The sequence below is a fragment of the Cervus canadensis genome, chromosome 2 (assembly GCF_019320065.1).
Source record: "Cervus canadensis isolate Bull #8, Minnesota chromosome 2, ASM1932006v1, whole genome shotgun sequence".
Classification (NCBI taxonomy): domain Eukaryota; kingdom Metazoa; phylum Chordata; class Mammalia; order Artiodactyla; family Cervidae; genus Cervus; species Cervus canadensis.
Window position 1 is genome coordinate 74582076 of NC_057387.1, and position 22715 is coordinate 74604790.

Here is a 22715-nt window from a genome sequence, read left to right on the forward strand (position 1 = left end):
CAAACTTGCAGCGTATGTGCAATAGGACAGTAGAGAAAGAATAAAGCAGTAAGAGCAGATAGTAATATATCTGAATCATTTTTTGTGTGTCAGGAAAAGTATGCTTTGAGGTGGGAGGAAGAGGAGTCAATTATGAGAACTCAAACCTTAGAGGGAGTGAATATGTGGAATCCAAATCATTCAGCAGATGCCAGAGACTCTTAGCGCTGGAATTTCTAGAGGGATGACAGATCAATGCTCGGACTTTGTTTGCAAGGAAACAGAACTCCAGGAAGGTAAAGTAATCCTCTCCACACACATAGCCGAGAAGTCACAACACTTAAGACTCAAACCTAAGTCTGATGTCTGGGTCCATGGTCTTTCAAACAAAAAATCCAATCTGCACAAATTCAGTGAACATATTGAGTTTCTAAGATTCACAAATTCTCCAGTCAAGACTAATTTGGCATCTTAAAAACCTCACATCCATCACATTGCCACTGCATGCACAAATATGTCATACAACATTACATTTGTTTACACACATTAATTTACTTACAATACTTTCCCAAATTCCAAATGCCTGGCTCTATAGGCATTATTTTCAGATCTGGTCATAAGCCAGAGAAAGGGAAATAGAACCCAGAATGAAAAGGAGGAATTGAAGAATGAGAAAAGTGGAGAAAGGAAGGCAAAAATACAAGGAAAACAGAAGGGAGAGAAAAAAGAAAAAAATGTACAGGATATTGACAACAATGCCTCTGGGAATATCTTTGACTAGCTCTGCTGTAACTTGTCTCTTTCCATTATGAAATCATTTCCTTGGAGCTAATCCCCAAAATAATTCAAACTCAAGTACATATTTTCAAATGGACTATTTCTTTCCTTTTGCTTCTCAAAAGGTATTATCTGTATCTTACAATTAGCACTCCACAATACGTATATTTCCCTAGTTATCTCATGTTTATAGATCTTGTTTCTCCAGGAAAAATATAGATTTGAGAATTTATTTTTGTTATATTCACCATAATACCACAAATAATACTTTACAATGTATACTGTGAAGTGATCAGAGTCACTTACATCTGGTTTTATTCACTTAGTCAATAAATAAACATCTAAGCATCCACTCTGCATCGTGAGATAAGAATAGACAGGGAATGATGGACCTAATTCCTTCCCTCGTGGAGCTTACCTCTGAGTCAGAGATTCAGCCGATACACTGTTAAACAACCGCAGATCATAAAAATAGCTCTTAGGAAAGATAGGAGACTGAGATGGACTCAATGCCCAGGGTGTGTGTCTGGGAGCTTGGGATGACAAGGAGGGGAGGGAAGGCCACCAGACAAGGTGGCAGGACTGCTGGGACCACAAGAGAATCAGTTACTCCATGAGCTGGAAAACCAGTGTTCTTGCAGGGCAAAAGTCCTGATGCAGGAAAGTATTTGCTCTAGACAATCTGAGACAGGTAACAAAGCTGTTGGTGTACGTGACATACTAGATGAGCTTGATGAAGCACAGAAGGCCAGAGCTCCTGTAACTCCTTTACAATCATCTTTCTCCCTTTCTTAATTCCATTCGTGAGTCTCCATAATGCAAGTGGGCTTCCCTGGGGGCTCATTGGTAAAGATTCAGCCTGCCAGTGCAGGATACACGGCTTCGACCGCTGGGTTGGGAAGATCCATCCCCTGGAGGAAGAAATGGCAGCCCACTCCAGTATTCTTGCCTGAAAAATCCCATGGACGGAGGAGCCTGGCAGGCTACAGTCCATGGGGTTGCAAAGAGCTGAACATGACTGAGCGACTAAGCACAGCACAGCACTGCACAAACCACAATTATGAAAGTAAAATTGAACATAATTTAAAAAGCCAGCGTTGAGAGTCTCTAAAAGTTCTAAAAATACCCCCAAAAATCCCTTTGAAATTTCTCTCCATCTCCTCATTGTCCTCTAGTAAAACTTCTTTCCCTCAAATAGCAGTATTAGAAACTGAAAATACATTTAATGTCATTGTTTTCTTTTGGCTAACTACTATATAAAATGTCATGTCCTTTATACATTTCATGGCAAATATTGAGTTTCAGGTAGATAATCTTTGATGGACTTAGTTAGAGAATCCAACCACTGTTTACATCATTATTGCTACAGAAAGATTTGTTTCAAGTGACCGTTTCACAGACAAACTCAGGAACATAAAAACTGTTGGTTGCTGACTTCCTGCAACTTGTTTATTTGAAACATGGATAGCATATGTGCCAAATCCAACAGAGAAAATTATTCACAGTCTTCTAGCATGGTTTATCTAAGTTAATTTTTTTTTAAAGACTACATGTTCTTTTAGAGATTTAAAGTTGACCTTGGGAATTAGATGGGAATTTATACATAAAAGGAGGCTTTTTCCAACCCTGAGCCCTTTAAGAAGGAGAGAAATTGCATAAGGAATGGAATATTTATTAAAATCTCATATGCCTCCTTAAGATTTTCCAAAATAACATCATTATTTCTCAGAAGGGAATTGATAGAAAAGTGAGAAGCAGTCCCTTTAAACCTTCTTAGCTAACTACAAAATGAACAGTTGCAGCTTCAAAATGCTTTGTTCCTTTTTGATTATAGCAAAGAATTTTCCAAACAAATAAACTTCATTTCTAGATAGGGGAAAGAAAAGCTTTTACCATTACAAGGTTCATTGCAACAATAGATCAGTTAACTTAGAATTGCTTAAATTTTTCTAAACATTGATTTTGGAGATAATAGGTATTAGCAGGGAATTGAGAAGTGTGATTCTGTGAGTACTCATATTTAAAAGAGAGACAGATGCAACCAGTAAAACTTAAGGTGTAGTTTTCAATCAGGTTAACATGTCCACTTGGATACAAAGCAAAAAGAAAAAGTTCATATTTAAAATGTTATGGGGGATCAAAACTAGGAGCTTTGTGATGAACATGGGTCCAGAATCTATTCTCCTATTTTTTTACCTCAATGTATTAGTTTTTGTTCTTGCAATTTAGAAGAAGCATTGCAGAAGCACTCAGGGCAGAATATACTTACTGATAGGTTATTGTGACTAGTAAAGACAATAAAATTGATTAAATTAATCTGCACATTGCAATTAAACCCCGTGAATCCTTAAAATATGCTTGCTAACTTTAAAAATTATTTTAGGATGAAACTGTTGGCACCCCCAAACTTTTCTTTCCAGTAAAACATCTAAGAGCCTGAATAGGGAACTGAAAACATCAGCATTTTTAGTCCAGTTCTGCCAGGCAAGGGAAAACTTCCCATACTGTCTCACAAATTAACAAATGTCCCTGGAAACCCTGACTCAGTTTCACTTATCTTAAAAAAAGTAGCTAAAAGGTCATTTTCAAACTTTAATAATAACATATGTAAAACAACAAAATTCTTGAATAGTTGCTCTAATCACACAGACTGCACTGTAAGCTTGGCCAATACACACACCCTTTATGAGTATTAATAATTCCTTTTGCTCATCCTTTTTCCCTTCATAGTCATACTACTTAAGGCTCCACATCACATGATATTCTTTAGGAAAGACCCAATACTAACCATTGCCAAAAAAATGTAGAAATCAACAAATCAAGTCCCTGAAAATACACTTTTGAAAGGAAAATATTTAAAAAGAGTCATGGAGCCACAAAGTATAATACCAGTAACATGCTTGAGGTCCCTGCAGGATTATTTCACTGCCTTCTGTGATGCTGGAACCAGTGGAGAGGTAGTAACAATGCTCCTCTATGGCTGGAATTTCTAATAGACATTGAATGAATGGAGCCTATATCCTATTCCATCAAAATGAGAACACAAAAGTAAACCATGAGCCATTCTGATGAACATTTGTTTACTCTTGCTTTACACAAAGTAGAGAAGCACCTTTGAAAAGTTGCCATGGCCATGCTTTTCCTGAGCAGCAGACATTAATAAATACCAAAAACACATACACACAAATGCAAATGTGAGTTCTCTCCCTTTCTAGAATAATGTATATGGGCAGATGACATATGTGTGTGTAACTATGCATGAATGTGCGTGTGTGTGTGATTGTGTGTGTCACATGTACTAATTAAGAAGAGACAGCATTTTAACTATCTGGATGTTTGGTGACACATTCTCTGGGCCCACTGATGTTTGGAAGACGGCTGCCATGACTGGATTTTCAGTTTCTTTTAGGGGATTTCTTATCTTTCCAAGACTGTCTTGACAGATAGAAGTCTAGCTTCCTCTAGGGAAGAGTCAAGTGGGAATGATAACTGCTATAACACACTTTCAGAGTAAGAGCATTAAAGAGGTGAAATTGTGAGATGCAGTATCAGAAACTTGCATATATTGGCAGAAAGGCTGGCATCTAAGTTGGAAGGCCATTGATAGGCAAACTGGACTTCTAGTTAAGATTCCCACCAGCCGTTCTAAGGTCATTGAACCAAGAAGATAATAAGTCTTGAATAACACTGAAGCAGAAACTATAGGTAGATTAAAAAATATTGGTTTCATTTAAATTTTTAAGCTACTGGAAACACCTGTCCAATTTTTTTTGCAAGGATCTGATGGATGGGAACCGCATTCCTAGTGTCACCTTTAATTCCTAACAGTGCTAAGATAACATCCTTCATTAGATAAATTTGGCAAACGCCGAGCAATAGTGTTAATTCAGCTCCAACACAAGTCTTTGTTACAGTTCTCTTTTCAGTGTAGTCAGCTCAGATAAGCTTATCACAGGGCTCTGAACTGACATTCTGGGATCACACAATAGACAATATTACCAGAAGAATCATTAACAAGCATAAAAAAATATTACTTCCTTCAGAGATAATTTCAGTCCATAGTTTATAAGGCAAGAAGTAAATCTTCCACGTCCCTGTGTAAGATTAAAATCTAATCAGAATGTGTGGATTTATTAAGAAATGTTACATGAAATGTAGCTGGAGAAATCTAGTACCTCTGTAGACACATATTTTTTCTGAAGAGGGCAATGCACATGAGCTTCTAATTGAAAACTCCCTCAGTAATGCTCTGTTTGTCTTGCTTTGTTATTCAAAGGTTAAATTCAGTTTGAATTAATGAAAATGATTTGATCTTAGATCATTAGTAAACTCAGTTTATTTAGGCCTGTGTTTAAAGAACTAGCTTAAGAACCCTTTGCAAACAAGACCAGGCTCCATAACAAAATGATACCCAATCTCTCTTTTAAGGCTATTTTCTAAAATCTGTGGGCCATGACTGTAGAATTCTTCACTCCCCCAAATCACATTAACAATGTTTGACATGATGACAGACAGAGCAAAAAGAATTCATTTCTGCCAAATAAGTATAGGCAACACTGCTGTTTTTCTTTTTTCTTTTTTTCCACAACCATTCTCTTCTTATTCCATTTTGGTAAATTTCTAAGGAATGCTTCAAATCTGTAAGACAGACCCTGACTTAAGAGGTGGCCTCTCTGCCATTTTCATGGCAGATTTGAGACCCATTATGCACTCAATTCTGCATTGTGAAATCCAGGCTGGGGACAAATTTCTGCCTGTCATCTTAGGAAAGGCCAGGAGTTTTGCACCATCCTGTAGTGTGAAAGCAGAAAATCAAAGCCAGGGTAGGGCTGCCTGCTTCTTTCCTAATCAGCTTGCTGCTTTTCTGAGGCAATCTTGGTTGTCACCATGTCAAGCTTAGAAGGGTAGTTTAGTAGAATAAAATGTAGTTTAAACATCTCCCCCAGGAAAGTTCCTCTTTACACTTAACATTGAATACAAAAAGCTAATCAGTTAATTTGATACTTGGCTAAGAACCATGGCACAGGCAATGCATTTAAGAAGCACAAAATTCTTTTTAAAAAAAAAAACCTGATAAGAGCCCGAATAAGAAGACAAGAGTCCCAGATATTTTCCTCACATCATTCATTCTGTTGAAATGACAGCCCCATAAAACTAGAACCTGTGGACAAAATGAAACCTCTCACCCCAAAGACATGATGTAAATTGCAGAGATAAAAACATCTTAGAAGAATTTTTAAAAATTTTAAACAGCTCACTGAAAATGACAGCATGGATAACTCTGTCAATGACCTCTCCTGTCTACTGTCAATTTCAGAAGACAAGTTTCCACTGTAAATGTTTAATCAGTGTAGTCCCAGGAACCCAGAGCAGAAAACCTTATCTTCTCTCCCAACTTCTCTGCTTTGCAAGCTCTTTGGTAGCTCTATCTCAGTTCCTTGCAAGCACTTTAGGTTTTTCTCTCTCATAAGAGCTGGGAGCTCTGTAGGTTCTGAGCTAAACAGAAGCCCTGTGGTTTGATTCCATTAGTCTGAGCCCTGGTCCGCTGCAAGCAAACTGCAGCATTTCTGTTGTGCACATCCTGGCAACCGGGTTCTAGACCAGCCACAAACACAGTCTGCACACATATTTCAACGCTCTTCTCCCCAAATCTTGCCTGTAGCCAGTCAACCACAGCAGAAAGCATCCTACCTTCCATCATGGTGGCAGAATTGCATTCCTTAATTTCCAAAGAGTCTGAAAAAACACACGAGGATACGATTCCAGGTCTCAGCGTAAGTCCTCGCAACGCTGCTGCCGCCGAGAGATCTGCTGTGTCCGCTGCTGAAGCCAAAGGAGACCAGTGTTAACCCCAAAGATAGGCCATGGATGCTGCTGGTGCTGCTTCACCTACAGGCTCCCAGGAAGATGCTGCGAGAGAAAGGGAGAGGAACGGCCAGCCGGCCGAGCTGCACCGCCTGCGCTGCCTCGGCCAATCCCTTCAGCTCTGGACCGCGTCACATGGTAGCCAGCCCGCATCTCCTGACACAATACCCCGGGAGAGCACACAGAACCTATTTCCCGTCCCCATTCCCCTCCACCCCCATCCCCTCCGGCTTGTCACCGAATGCACAGCCCCTTCCCCACCTGGTGACGCACTTCCCCCGCCCCTCCTCTTCGTCTTAAGCCTATTGCAGCGGCTGGGTACCCGAGATTAATTATCTGACGCCGCCACCTTCACCGGGGACTCGGGCATGAAGGGAGCACCTAAGTGACTCGCTGCGGAGGGGACTTATTAATATTATGATTTTTTTTTTTAAGAAAAACTTCTTAATAATTCCGTGCAGCCTGGAGTCTTGGCTGCAAATACTCAAGCTCCCATTCCCATCTCCCTTTGCCCTGAAGGAATTCCAAATGTGTGCCTCCGCACACATCTGTGACTCTCTCTCTCTCTCATTCAGGAGAGAAAAATCAATCCGGCTGACGTCACATCATAAACAATTATCCCCAAAAGGATGGTGCAGAAGAAATTTCACCCCAGCTGCCTTCAAGAGAACCAGGGGATTAATCGCGCATGACATGCCGAAGGGCTGGGAACTGTCATTAAAACAAAGAAACAAAAGAACCCACCCGAGTGGGGCTCTGGAATCGCACTGGCAACGCATGAGATAATTTCTGGGGCGGGAGGGGGGAGAGAGGGGAGCAGGCAGGGAGGGAGGCCTCAGATGGACTACAGCTAGTCGTGCGCGCCGCTTCCTCCCCGCTGGACCCGGGCAGCCGGCCGCCACGGGGACCGCGGGGCGCAGCTCTGCCCCGCAGCGTTCGAGTCCCGCCGCCAGCGCATCCTTCCGGCCCATCGCGCACGTGAGCCGCCGCGCAGCCCCAGGCGGAGAGTGGCAGCTGCTACCTACTGCAGTCCCTGTCGGAAACCCAACTTTCTTCTAAATGACACCCTTTTTTTTTTTTTTTTGCCAAGCGCCTCTAGGAACTATCTGCAGGCCTGCAAGCTCATTCGTTCACTCCAGTGGGGATCAGGCGGAGGACCCAATTCGGAGCCCTGGCCCGAGGGGCGGGTGGAGTCCGGGTTATACAGCTTCCAGGGATGGGCTCTGGGCGCCGTCCTGCTGCTTAAGTGGGAAAGGTTATGACACCTCGGCTGCTGGGTTGAGACTCTGTCACCTGACTGGTCCCTAGGGGTCCGGGAGCCTTTCAGAGGGCCCCCAAGTACCAGAGGGTCTGGCGATCCTCAGTTCCCTTCTAGCAGGCTTAGCCCTCAGAGCGCTGAGGAAGCAGAGGGCAGGCGGAGTTTGGGAGGGAGGAGGAGACAGAAAGGAGATGGGAAAAAAAGGAAAGGCCTCTTCAGAACCCTGGGAGACAACAGCACAAGCGGACATTTCTACCTCTACAATCTGGCAACGTGACTAGGAGAAAGGCCATTACATCCCAGAGCAGCTGTGAACATCAAAGGAAATAAGGTGCTTTACACCATCAAGGTTGAATCTCCAATAATACTGTTAATTATTTATGTTATACATATACCCATGAACTTTTGATATTGCCCAACCATGGACATAGTCTAGTTCTTTCTATGAGAGCAAATATTCCATGAGAGAGGTATTGGTGGCTGAGAACTACTAGAGAAAATATAACTAGAAGAACTAACTGAAACCATATTAACAGACGAGAAAAATTCAGTTCCTTAGTAACTTAGAAGTTTTGAAAAACTCATTGTTCTCCCTAAGGACACATATTTCAATGGCCTTGAAATTTCAAAATGAAACTCTCCAGGAGGTACAAATACTTATGCCTTTTCCCTTATATCTGTGAAGCAGTTGGATTTTAAAAGAGGGAAGAATTCTGAAGCAAAACATAGTCTTGAGTACAATTTACAGTTCTCTGAAAACTGCAATAGTATTATTGCAAAAAGCAGATTGATTAGTGTGGGAGCCTTTAGCCAAACGTTTTGTTAACAGTTAAGAATATGGATAGATATTGGTGTCAAACAGACTGAGATCAAGTTCTGTCTCTGCCACTTCATGAGCTCTGTGACCCTGGACAAGTTATGTAATTCTTTGTGACTCACAGCTTCCTTATTTGTGAAATGGAGATAATAGTACCAAACTATAAATGGTACTAATAACAAATCTTTATTAATGACTTACTGTGTGCTAAGCTGTGTCCTAAATACTTTGCCAGTAAATTTCTTAGTATTGTGTCTGGAGTATAATAAACCCTCCATGCTGTCTTTTTAAGATTATTTCTACCAAAGGGCTACCAGAGGCATCAAAGAAGCTCGTAGCCAACTGAGAGTTATACCACATACACAGAGAACAACTTAGTGAAAGATTAGGTGATGCTTCCAGAGGTGTAATGTTGTTAGAGAGTTCTCAGAGACTGCTGTGTAGAAGAGTGATTACTGAATAATATAGGGAACTCTAAATTAGAAAATTGTCTTAATATGGAGTCTGGAGGTAAGTGCAGGCCCTGAGGTGCAGGGCTAGGCAACCTTGTCAAAGATGTAAGGGGAAAGGAGAGCCAGGAAAGCCCAGACTGCCTGCCTTTTCTCACCTAATGTGAGTTTTACAGTGCGTTAGAGCAAACCTCTCTGATTTGGTGTGGGCACACATCAGTTTTGTTTGCGACTAGCCAAAAACAGGAAGTGGAAAAGGAAATGGCAACCCACTCCAGTATTCTTGCCTGGAGAATCCCAGAGACAGAGGAGCCTGGTGGGCTGCCGTCTATGAGGTCGCACAGAATTGGACACGACTGAAGTGACTTAGCAGCAGCAGCAACAGAGACAGGAAGACGACTCAGAGATTCTTTTGGTTAGTGGAGTGTTCACAGAAAAAAGAAGTGTCTAGTTATGATTACTAGAGAAGGAACAAGAAAGGGATGTATGATAAAGGTTGTTAGGTCAGTATCAAGACTGGTTAAACTTCATGCAAGCTTATAAAAAAATTACCATTAGTTATAAAAGCATCTGATGAGCAAATTTCTGCTTCAAATAAAAAACTGTTCAAGTATGTTATCAGAAAAAGATTACACATTCTAATTTTCTTCATAGGTTTTTTTTGGGGAAAAAAGTTATTTTCTCAAGAAGAAAGTACTTTAGATTGTAGCCCCAATTTCATCCCTTCTTAGGATAGCTTTTTCTTATCAAAGAGTACAAAGGAGAATTTCTAGCTGCTATAATAGTGAACTATTTTTTTTCTTTTTTCTAGTTTTAAATGGAAGACAAAGGATCTGTGGAAAAGATCAGGCAAATTACTGACTTGCCCCAAAGTACAAGGGCTATTCAAGAGTCTAACCCAGGATGGCAAATGTGTGCCCAGATCACACCAGGCTCTCAGAGAGTGCTTAAGACTGACTAGTCCAAGACCCAAAAACTTAATTGCTGAAATCACTAGACATTTAAAATTTTTTTCTGAAATAATATTTGTATGCTAGTGATGCTTTGCCAACTAATGTAAAGAGCCAAACTGTTGGAAAAGACCCGGATGCTGGGAAAGATTGAGAGCATGGAGAAGGAGAAAGGGACAACAGAGGATGAGATTGTTGGATGGCATCACTGACTCGGTGCTGAGTTTGAGCAAGCTCCGGGAGATAGTGAAGGACAGGGAAGCCTGGCGTGCTGCAGTCCATGAGATGGCAAAGAGTCAGATACGACTTAGCGACTGAACTGAACTGAACCAAAGTCCTATTACATTTAAAAAAAAAAAAAACACACAACAAATCCTATTATATCATTTACCATACACATTGAATTTCTTCACTATTTCTCAATTATAGTGTGTATGTGGTGGGAGTCAGAAATCAGCTTATATTTCAGAAAGAGAAAGAAAATAATCAGAACTGAGTCACAAAGAAAGAAACAAAATTAACACAAAAGGAAACCTTTTAAAAATGGACCCAGATATATAGCTCCAAGATAGTGACCTCAGGACGACATTGACTCTGTCCCTCTTGCTCTCCCTGCTGAAGCAGTTCAGTGAATGTCAGAAGGAAAATATTTTCTAAGCTCTGGAAATCAGCAAGGGCCCCCCTTGAAGAATTAGATTTCCATGGGATGAAACAGGTGAGGAGCCGAAAATATGTATACCCATGCTCGGTATATTTCTATTCTTTGTTAGAAAGAAAAACCCCAACTGGAACTGCCATGGGCAGAGAAGGAATCTTATGGGTATCTCCCAGTAAGGAAAGCACTGCAGAGCTGAGGGAGAGCAGGAATTCAGTCCTCCGGGAAGCAAGGTGACCAGAACCAGGTACTCACAACTCTGTTTCTCCCAGCCCATCAACTTCTTTTTGCTTCCTCGTTTTTCTGCCTGTGATCAGAGAGCTGGCCATTTAAGTGCTTCAGGCTCATATCTTCATAGCTTGACTATCCAAGATCTACTTCAAAAAAGACTTCCAGGAAGTACTCTGGCTGACTCTGGTTTGGAGCACTGTTCAAACTTTGGACCCATTAACTAGGCCAGGTTGATGACGTCTCATGATGGACTTATTCAAATCTAAAGTTACTTTGGGCGTAGTCATATGTCCATTACTAAGACTAAACACAGGAGGAAAACAGGCACGTTTCTATGACCAGCAATAATCTGAACCCCTAACGACTGGAGGGATAGAAAAGACATTGTCAAAGGAAGAGAAGGCGCTATTACCAGAATAAATGTTGGGAGAGCAACTATAAAACAAAAAGTGTCCATCATGTAGACATTACTCAGTGAACCTAAGATAAAATTTGCAGAAGGATTCATGATGGCAGAGGAACTCAGATGCCATACTCACGGCATTTAGCATGTGTGAAAGGTTATTCGTATTTTCTCACTCACTACATTCAGAGGGCAACTTGCAGACCCTATAGTCATCCTCTTCCTCTCTGTGGGAAAGGAGGACAGAAAAGGAGAGAACTCTCCCTATTTGTTGATGCACAGACAACAAAGACATGCCCTGAAACGTTTGCCACCCTTGGGTGCATCACTTCCCAGAGAACCACGTATCTAGACCTATACCAGTAGTGCAGGAACTTCTGTCAGCTGGGAGTACGGCTATATCTAGACTTACACTGACAAAGATAAGCAGTAAACACTGAACACCGCAGCAGAATCAGCGATTTCACAAGAGGGGAAGGGTAAACAATCAGAGCTCCACTAAAGTGGAGGAAATGTAGAAAACCAGAGAGGCAATCTTTAAAACATCAATTTTTGACTTAATAGAATTTCAGGGATATAGCAGCAGTAAACAAGAGCAGACTGCTCTGATAAGAGTGTACTGAAGGCCAGAAAGAGAGCATGAAAGTAGTAAAAGCATTCTTATTAAAATCATTAAATGTTATAACTAATAAAGATATGATACTGATAAGAGGGAATATTAATGGGCCCAGTGGCAATATGCTTGAAATATAGACTGTCGCAAACACAGTGGAGTTTTTTTCTCTTTGACGAATCAGTTAACTCAGATAAAGCCTTAACAGTTTGAGAAAGTAAAAAATAAAGCTCTGAAATTCATTCGTGAATTATAAAATCTAACAAAAAATAATTTAAAAGTAGCTCAATCTTGCTTCTGAATATTGATGCAAAACTTTTACATAAAATAACAGTAAATGAAATCTAGCTTTTCAAAAGCTTTATATGTATTTATGTATATTTAATATACATATATTACAAAAATGCTAATAAGTTAGACTTTATCTTAAGGGTAAGAAAAAGTAATTCAACATTAAGAAATCTAAAGTATTATTCACAATGTTAAGCTATTGAAAACAAAATTATGTAATTATCTCCACAATTGCTGAGGAGATATCTGATCAACTTTTATCACTCATTAAATAAATAAAAATCTATTATAGAAAGATATTTTTAAAAGTTCCTTGGTATGATGAGATAAGCAAATCTCTTCCCTAAATCTGTCATCTTGTTAAATGGAGACATGTTGAAAACCATCTTTATTGAAATCAGAAATAAGACTTAAATTATGCCTGTTATTTAATACTTAATACTGTTCTATGGATGCTGGCCAAAATATTAGGGATAAAAATTATAAAATTGTGTCAAAGATTGTGACATGTATTAAGCACAGCATTTTCTCTATTGGAATACACAGGAAGACTGCATTTGTTGGTTTTCCTTGCATCTGGATGGAGTTATATGACTGAAATAAGGCAGTGGAATTTCCCAGGCCTGACCTTTACAGACACCCTACATACTCTCCATACCTCTGTTTCCCCTTCCAAATGGGAAAGAGCTGCTTGATGTTCATTAGACTTCAAATGTGCAAAAACTAAACTTGTATTGTGTTCATCTCTATACCGTTTATAAACACTATATATGTGAATATGTACAGTTTGCATATTATAAGTGTGTTTTTGTGAATGATATATCCCAAAGTGTATATCTTTAAAAGAGCTTGAGGGAGAGTAATCCAAACAGGGGACACTTCAGGTGTAGAGGCCATCAAAAGGGAAAGGATGATGAGCAGCAACATGGTGCTTGGCAAGAACAAGTGCCTTACAGAAGGCAGCAAAAAGGAAGCCAAGAATGATGTAGTTGACTCATTTTCTAAGATTGGTATGATGTGAAAACACTAGCTATGTTCAACATAAGAAATACTGGGAAAACACTAGTCACAAGAACTCAAGGAAACAAAATCTCATCTGATGACCTCAAAGATCATCAAATTCAAGCTAATTACTGAAGATGTTCAGTAATTAAATCAGTAATTCAGTAATTCCAAAAACTGCCTAATTTCCATGGCTTGCTTCTTACCTGTGACAGACTGTACTCCCTGGTCAAAAAATGGCAGATCATGATTGAAACTCATATTGATGTCAAGCCTACCCATATTGTTTGCTGCATCTATTCTGTGTGAGTTTTACTAAAAATGCAACAATTAGATTTGGAAGACCTCCTATGCCCAGCACCAACAGGTCTGCCAAGTCTAGAAGAAGATGATGGAAATTGTAACCCAAGAGGAGCAGACAAATGACTTGAAAGAGGTAGTCAATAAATTGATTTCAGATAGCATCAGAAAAGACATAGAAAAAGCTTAGTCTATTTATCTGCTCCATGATGTCTTTGTTAGAAAAGTAAAAATGCTGAAGAAGCTCAAATTTGAATTGGGAAAACTCCAGAGCATCATGGTGAAGATAATTTTTGGAGAAGCTACTGGAGATGAGACAGGTGCTAAAGTTGAATGAGCTAATGAAAATGAGCCACCAGTCCAAGAATCTGTTTAAAAATCAGACAATTAATGATTATAAATAAAAGATCTTATTTGTGATGTTTAAAAAAACAAACGAAAGAACTAGGTATGTTCTGGAATCTAAAACTGCACTGTCTGATACAGTAGTCACTACTACATGTGATTATTTAGCAACTGAAATGTGCCTGGTCTGATAGAAAAAAAACTTATGGTTACCAAAGGGGAAAGGCATGGAAGAGGGATAAATCAGGACCTTGGGATTAACATATATACACTACTGTGTATAAAATACATAACCAACAAGGACCCAGTGTATTTTATATACTATATCATACAGGGAATCATATTCAATATCTTATAATAACCTATAATGGAAAAGAATCTAAAAAAGAATATATATATATTGTATGCAACTGAATCACTTTGCTGTACATCTGAAACTAATGCAACATTGTACATCAACTATATTTCAGTAATTTCTTTAAAAAAGATATGTGACTAGTCTGAATTGAGATGTGATACAATGTGATCACATACATTATGTGATAAAATGCACACTTGATTTTGAAGAGAGGACAAAACAAAGAGAGCCTAAAATATCACATTTATAAATTTGATATTGATTACTTGTTGAAATGATAATATTGTATGTATTTGAGTAAATAAAATATATTAGTAAATTAATGGTGTTTCTTTTTAATGTATGTACTTGAAAATTTTAAATTATATATATGGTTCACTTTTGTGGTCCACATTATATTTCTGTTTTTCTTCTGGAGACTGACAGAAAACCAGTAACAAACATTGTGGGTAAGTACGGGATGAGTTAATTTAAGAGGTTATATGTTAAGGGTGTATATCATGACCACATTCACATTTATTCATTTTTACCCAACAAAGAACTGTTAAGAATTATCTATACCCACTGTGTCAGTGGCACAGTGACACAGGCACTGTGTCAGGTTTGGGGGACACAAAAAATGGAAAAGACATAAACTTTTCAAGAAGCCTATGGCACAGGGGAGGAGGCAGATAAGCAAACCAAAAATTATGATGCTGGTTTATAAATGTTCAGAGTTAAGGCAACACAAAAGAGGGGCACCAAGGGTAAAGGGGGGGAGCAAATAAGGCTTTGAAGAAGAACTGCTTGACCTGTCTTTTAAGGGCAAATAGGATAATCCTATAGACCCATCCTTATCCAGCCCTACTGCATTCTTATTTCTGCCCAACTTGGATTTTTCTGATAGCCTTTTCATTGTTCAGTGGTCGACAAAAATGCCCATTGTCAAACTTTAGCATCAACTTACTTAAACTCAATCCTGGTTTTCCTTTAATGATACATTTTCTCTTTCCTCTGTATCCACTCTACTGGAGACCATCTCTCTCTGCCATATCCTACTCTTCATGCCCAACACGCTAGGTGAGAAGGGGGTGACATTGTCTTACTTCCCCATTTCAGCTTCTGTGTCAATCATTTGTTGCCATTGCCAAAAGCATCTTCTAGGTCCTTCCTGCCTACTTCTCCCACGTTAGTTGTTTTTCTTTGTATTATGTCACCCCAGACCAACTTCAGGTCAAGTTTTCCTCTGTGACTTCAGCAACTATATCACAGTCCTCTTTATCTCACCACCTGGCCTCATTTTTCATGACTTCAGCATCTCTTCTATCATCCAGCATACCTACCTCACAGTTCCTTGAGTTTCTCAAGTCTGATGATCTTAATTCTCTTACTATTTTTATCTTAGTCACTAAAAGTATAGCCATATTTTGGACCTCATCTTTTTATTTTAATTTCTTTGACTGAACCTTTAAAGAAATAGAGGTTTTTACCTAACCTCTAAACTATTTATCCACCCTTCCCTACCCTCCACACATACCACATATATCCCTTAACACCTCCTGAATCTGCTTTTGCTTCTTACTGTGATCTCTAGGGCTGTGGCTCTTCCTTATTCACTTCTCATAGCCTTGGGAGTAAAATCTGTGGTGAGCTAAGAAAGCAGTCCCTCTCTCAAAACTCAATAATATCTGTTCTAGTTCTATAACAATAATATCTGTTCTAGTCATTTTTCTCCTGGCACTCATGTGGAATGCTTGCTTTTATTTTGATAAATGTCATTCTTCAAGGTCAAACTCAAATTCTTACCAGGAAACCAAACACAGGGATCTTTCCTTCTTTAACTCCTACTTTAGGAACCAAATCAACTTTTGATTATATAGCTTAGCTTAAGTAATCTCCAGATTATTTCTTATTTACTAGTCATTGCCCAATAGAAATCTATAAGAAAAGAAACATACTTTCTATTTCTTTGATGTTTTCTAAACAAACAACACAATAATGGATATATATTTGGTGATTAGAAAATTATTTAGTAAACAAATATATAATTTTTATTTTGGTGTGTAAATCCACTAATAAAAATTATTCTGCTTATTCTCATAATTACTTCTACTGAAAAAAAATTGAGGAGAAAATAAAAATTTCTTGTTTGATCTCCTCAGAGAGGTCTGTGAAAATCCCAGTGGGAGTATAAGCCTCGCAATTATTTATCTGATTGGATCCAGAAGCTGGACCTGGTTGTGTGAAGTTGTTATTAGAGCAATCAGAAAAAGAAACTACAGAGCACCATGATAACAGCTAGAGTTTAGAAGCATCTCGTAGCATTCTTTATTTTATTAAGCACTCTACAGGCAGTCTGTTAAATGCTTGGTGATTATTATTTCAATTCCTCCAAACCTCTGAGTTAGGTATTCTATTCCCATTTTACAGATAAGGAAATAGACTCAGAACTAGTAAATGACTTGTCCAAGGGAATAGCAAGTATCAGAGACGGGGTTTGAACTCACATCTGACTCTAAAGCCCATGACTTACCCTTAAAATTTGATGAGTTTAAATTTGTTCTGTGACTAGTAATTGATTTGGGGGGGTCTAATATTCCTCAGTTCCTTTGGTAATACAACTCACTTCTTTAGGGAGAAATTCCCTTCTTCTTCCTACCACACTCCATCATGAAGAAATGGTTGCTATCATCTCTCAACATGACAATGCCTCCTTATCCATAATATTTGGTTGAGGGATAGATAGCTACCCAAATAGAGTCAACACCACCTGATTTGCAGATCATGACCCACGCTGGCCCAGTGAGGATTCTTCTTCAAGAGTCAAGAGACTAAACCTGTGAGTGAGGAGTCTTTTCCTGTTAGGTATTCCAATTAGAAGAATGTAAACCTGAAGCCATGGCATGTCCCTCACCTCCTGAAAGAAGACTGTGTGCAAGAGAGAATAAAACTGACATGGTGAGAGAGAGAAGGAGAAATAGCCCTATTGCTAGCAATCCCACTTTTTTCCTTTACTGCTGACCTTCCCATGGTTTACAGGAACCAATAACTTCCCATTTTGCCCAAGCCAGTGCTTTCTGTCATTTGCAAAAGAGTCATAAATCATTCAGCCCAACCCAGGAAGTGCTGAAGGTCAAAAGTCAGTAAAATTAAGACCTGTTAACACAACGAAGGAGCAAAGGAAGTGTTGGAAGCAAAAGACAAAGCCAAGAGGTTGCCAATCAGACAGTGCCAAGAGTGGATCCAGAGATGAGAGACAGTGAAATTAAAGCTACTGAGACCATTTATCCTGCAAGAGCTCTATGAGACCTGAAATTTTTTTTTTAAAGGTCATTAGCCAAATAAGAGCCAGTAAGTCAGCTTATTCAAAAGCATAGATGGAGTAAGAGCAATAATCAGAATTTTATAAGATAAAATCATTCCTGGAAAGAATTAAGCCCCAATAAAGCCAGCCCCACCTTAAAAGGGTGGCTGTTTTTTTTTAAACTGGTATTCACTACCTTCTTTTATTTAATGACCATTACAAACTAAATAAATCATATACTAGACACAAAGAGGAAGCTAAAAGAAATCAAAGAATTCAAATGTGTAATACCTCATACTGGCCAAGAATTAGAGTTATATAAAATTTACTCAGAGATGAAAAAGAACCTTGGCTCTGAGTAGACTTAATTTCACCAGGATGATGTGTTGAGGTTTAGATTAAATGAGAATTAGTCTTTGACAATGGACCGCAGAGGCACACTAATATGTGTAAAAAAGAAGCTTCCTCAGTCTGCATTTTCATTGCAAAAATATAATTGCAGGAGTTTAATTTCCTAACTGGGTTTACCTAGAGATCCATGTCAAGGAGAAGGCTCTAAAATGTAAATAATTCATTGGTTCATCTAGTGATTTTCAAAGCCACCAAGGACTTTAGTGCCCCGACCTCTAGGAGAAAGGGGTGAAGTCTTGGGTTGAAGCTTTATTTAGCAAATCCTTTCCATTCAAAACCCATAAGCTTCTTGTCCCAGTCAGCAAGTGTCCAGAAGGTGCTTTGTCAACAGATCCCATTCGAGGGGAGCACGGCTGGGAGCTGACAGAAGTGGGAGGAGCCTTGGGAGCTTGCCCTGCAATCTGGCCCCTCCTGTGAATTGAAAACAGCTTTGGTTTTTCAGCTGGAATTACATTACATTCCTTGAACTCACTTTCTGTTTTGTCATGTACCTGTATGCATATGTGGTATGCGTGGTTTTTACACGTGTGTGCACATATACAAGTGTGCTTATCAATTGTAATTGGGTGGTGTTTTCACATATTGCATAGTCCAATAAAAACTGTGGAATTTCCAATTACTTCTTGTACTTTCTGTGATCATTGTCCAGAAGAAGAGCAATATCAATCCAACTCACTGAAGAATCTGCCACTAATACAGTCAAGTAGATGGTTAAAATTGTGGAGGGTTGATAATTTAAATGGATCAATATGTGCCCATTGTTTAATGATAATCATTGAACTTTTTTTTGCTGAAGGTTTTAAAATTAGGGTGTGGCCTAGGATTTACACACAAAGGAGACATGCTGATACAATTGTTTCCCCGCACCCCCCCCCCCCCCCCCCCCGCCTCTTTAAGAAAATCATTGTGCCTCTATTGAGTCACTTCACTGGAAATAGGCCATGGTGAAATGTTTCTATCATAAAAAGGACAAATTACTAAATTCTCTAAATCTTATCACTTTTACAGTTGACAATTAAACCAAATTATTACACCCATAAAATAGTATAAGGAAGGTCCTTGCTAAATAAATTGTTTCAGTTTCAGGGTTTCTTGATAAATAGTGATAGAAATATAAATTCTATTAAGTAAGAAACTCTACACTCTAAATTATATACACATGGCAGACTTGAGAAATGGATTTCAGATGAGAAATATATTTGCTTTATGGACCAAAGTGATATAGTGGTTGCTAATTTCTTTAAGGCATTAGCTGATTATAATTCAGTGTGTTAATTTAATATTATGGGTGATAAGCATTGCCCTAGTTCTAATTCTGGTCTATCATAACCCCGGGTGTATTTGTATCCCCATTTTCAGAATGTGCCTTTTTCTGTGCCTTTGAACTAGCGTCACTGATAATTTTTATCTATAACTTCAAATACTCTTCTGACAAAAGCTAAAAAGAATATTAGTAATTACATTCATTCCCCCAGGAAGGTGAACCCTGGAATCACTTCTGTTTGCAGTGTGGTGTCAGTATGCTGAGGCTCAAATCTGGATGCTTGAGTGCCCTCCATCATTTTATCCTGGTCCGTATATCCTTGACCTCCCCTAAGTTTTCCTCCCAGCTTCTTCACAGGACCAGTTTATTAGGGGTTCTGGCACCTTTTCCAGTTTTACCAATTTCTCTGGTATCCATCTTCCACTTGAAGTTTTGCATCACTGCATATAACTGCCACAGAGACCATGAGTACCGGATATAAAACAACAATAGAGGATCACTCGTGGTATTACTCTGAGTTTGTTCAAGAAAAGTGAGACTCTGCAAGTATCGATGGGTATAATGTATATTTAATAATGAAGACAGGGTTTCTGCAAACATGGCAAGAGCTGAAGGAGTATCAGTCTAAAAGCTGAATCAAGAGAATCAATAAAAAGTCACAAATGTCAGACTGAAGCAAAGGAATAAGGAAATAAGTGTATCATTTATGGGAGATTTTCAAACCATTATGACTGCGAGGTGAGAGCTCATGAAGAAGTCTGGAAGCCTAACACATGAGATTATAATGACTTTTCAAAAATTCATTTGCTTTACTTTGCCTTCCAACTCTTAAGAAAGTTGTTCTCATTGGAAAACTCTAATCCAAGACGGAGTATGTAAGATTTTAGGAAATGTACTCTCCAGGCCAACAAGGAGATTTTGAAAATACTGTTAAACTGAAAACAAACAATTCAACAGAGTCAACCTCTTTGGAAATTTGACAACTATGCCTCTTTCCTTTTAAACACATTTAACTCAATAAGTAATATAAGGATATCATGCTTTTAATTAGCACAGTGTGACCATCCTTTGACAACCAAAGACCAGCAAGCCCTCTGCCAAAGGAGTAGACTCAAGTCTCATATGCTATTTTAACTATATCTAAATGACACTCAATATGCCAGGAAATTTGGAAAGCTCAGCAGTGGCCACAAGACTGGAAAAGGTGAGTTTTCATTCCAATCCCAAAGAAAAGCAATGCCAAAGAATATTCAAACTACCACACAATTGTACTCATCTCACACGCTAGCAAAGTAATGCTCAAAATTTTCCAAGCGAGCCTTCAAAAGTATGTGAACTGAGAATTTCCAGATGTTCAAGCTGGATTTAGAAAAGGAAGAGGAACCAGAGATCAAATTGCCAACATCCCTTGGATCATCGAAAAAGCAAGAGAGTTCCAGACAAACATCTACTTCTGCTTTATTGACTATGCCAAAGCCTTTGACTGTGTGGATCACAACAAACTGGAAAATTCTTAGAAATGGGAATACCAGATCACCTTACCTGCCTCTTGAGAAATCTGTATGCAGGTCAAGAAGCAACAGTAGAACCGGACATGGAACAACACACTTGTTCCAAATTGGGAAACGAGTAAGTCAAGGCTGTATATTGTCACCCAGTTTATTTACCTTATATACAGGGTACATCATGCAAAATGCCAGACTGGATGAAGCACAAGCTGGAATCAAGATTGTTGGGAGAATTATCAATAATCTCAGATATGCAGATGACATCACTCTTATGGCAGAAAGTTATGAGGAACTGAATAGCCTCTTGATGAAAGTGAAAGAGGGAAATGAAAAAGCTGGCTTAAAACTCAGTATTCAAAAAACCAAGATCATGGCATCTGGTCCCATCACTTCATGGCAAATAGATGGGAAAACAATGGAAACAGTAATAGATTTTATTTTCTTGGACTCCAAAGTCACTGCAGATGGTAACTGAAGCCATGAAATTAAAAGACGTTTGCTCCTTGGAAGAATAGCTATGACCAACCTAGACAGTATATTAAAACATAGAGACGTTACTTTGCCAACAAAGGTCCGTCTAGTCAAAGCTAATGTTTTTCCAGGAGTCATGTATGGATGTGAGAGTTGAACCATAAAGAAGAAAGCTGAGCGCCAAAGAATTGATGCTTCTGGACTGTGGTGTTGAAGACACTTGAGAGTCCCTTGGACTGTAAGGATATCAAATCAGTCATTCCTAAAGGAAATCAATCCTGAATATTCATTGGAAGGACTAATGCTGAAGCTGAAACTCCAATATTTTGGCCATCTGATGTGAAGAACTGACTCACTGGAAAAGACCCTGATGCTGGGAAAGATTGAAGGCAGGAGAAGAAGGGGATGACAGAGGATGAGGTGGTTGTAGGGCATCAGCGACTCGATGGACATGTGCTTGAGCAAACTCTGGGAGTTGGTGATGGACAGAGAAGCCTGGTGTGCTGCAGTCCATGGGGTCACAAACAGTCAGATATGACTGAGCAACTGAATTGATCTGAACTGAAATGATACCTATTCCTCTTTAGCTAAATTTAGCTAAGGGGCAAGTATATGCCCCTTTGAAATCCTGCAGTATAAATATAAAATAGGTGATCATTAAAACAGGTGATATAAAATATCCAATGTTGGATAATATAAAGATGAAGAGACAGAACAGAAAAGAAAAATTCATTAATATATTTAAATATAAGCAAATCAAAGCAACAAGGAAAATGAATGTAATCACTATGGCTATTATTTCTACAAGTGACAATTTGGCCATCACTGGTCTTTCTATCTTTGTTATTCCATTAAATTTTCCTTAGCCTCTTTGTCTACAGTAAGTGGTTCAGTTGCTTGTGGTTCTTCGACCAATGGAGTTACCCAAATTCTCCTGAAGGATGTTTGTCATCATGTCTTGTCGATCTTGGGTTTCTATTAATACACTTTCCCATTATCTTTTGCCAAAGGACAAAAGAGTACCAAGAAACACACCCACAGGATATTCTGTGTTATAGTCTTAACCTCTTTAATAGTGTAACTTTCCCTTTTTAATCGGAATGAATTACCCTACCCATTATAGTAATACCCTACTTTGCTATGAACTAGTAATTATAATACCCTACTTTGCTATTGGCTCAATGGCATGAGGTACCTATAGCGGCCAGATGGCAGTAGAGCTATTATAAACTTGTGTACCTTAATAAAGCTCAATCATGCCAGGGGATAAGACTAAAAATTCAGGGCTTGCAAACTTGGTGAAATTTCTGGAATTCTAGGAATTTCTGGGGTACAATGAGATCAGCTCTACAAAGTAAAGGACAAGTGGTTCCATCCAGTAAGAAAAGGTATAAGACCTAGGGTGCCTCTTTGGATTTTGAGGCCAATCTATACTTCATTTAGGTACACTAGTACATAATAACTATTGTGTATCACCTGATTCTA

At 38.9% G+C, this 22715-nt stretch overlaps 1 protein-coding gene and 1 pseudogene across 7 annotated transcripts in view; one reads left to right on the forward strand and one right to left on the reverse strand.

Annotated features, from left to right (window-relative positions):
* The window catches only part of SGIP1 (SH3GL interacting endocytic adaptor 1), a 228096-nt gene extending 216977 nt beyond the window's left edge, over window positions 1-11119 (reverse strand). For all 7 annotated transcript variants that reach the window (XM_043461048.1, XM_043461047.1, XM_043461045.1 and 4 more), the window contains exons 1-2: window positions 11006-11119; window positions 6448-6579 (exon numbers count right to left, since the gene is read on the reverse strand). In XM_043461048.1, the coding sequence (XP_043316983.1) occupies window positions 6448-6579; window positions 11006-11027 (154 nt within the window). In that variant the 5' untranslated portion in view covers window positions 11028-11119. The remainder of the gene's footprint in view (window positions 1-6447; window positions 6580-11005) is intronic.
* Window positions 11120-13213: 2094 nt separating this feature from the next.
* LOC122428480 lies at window positions 13214-13966 on the forward strand (annotated as a pseudogene).
* The last annotated feature ends 8749 nt before the right edge of the window (window positions 13967-22715 follow it).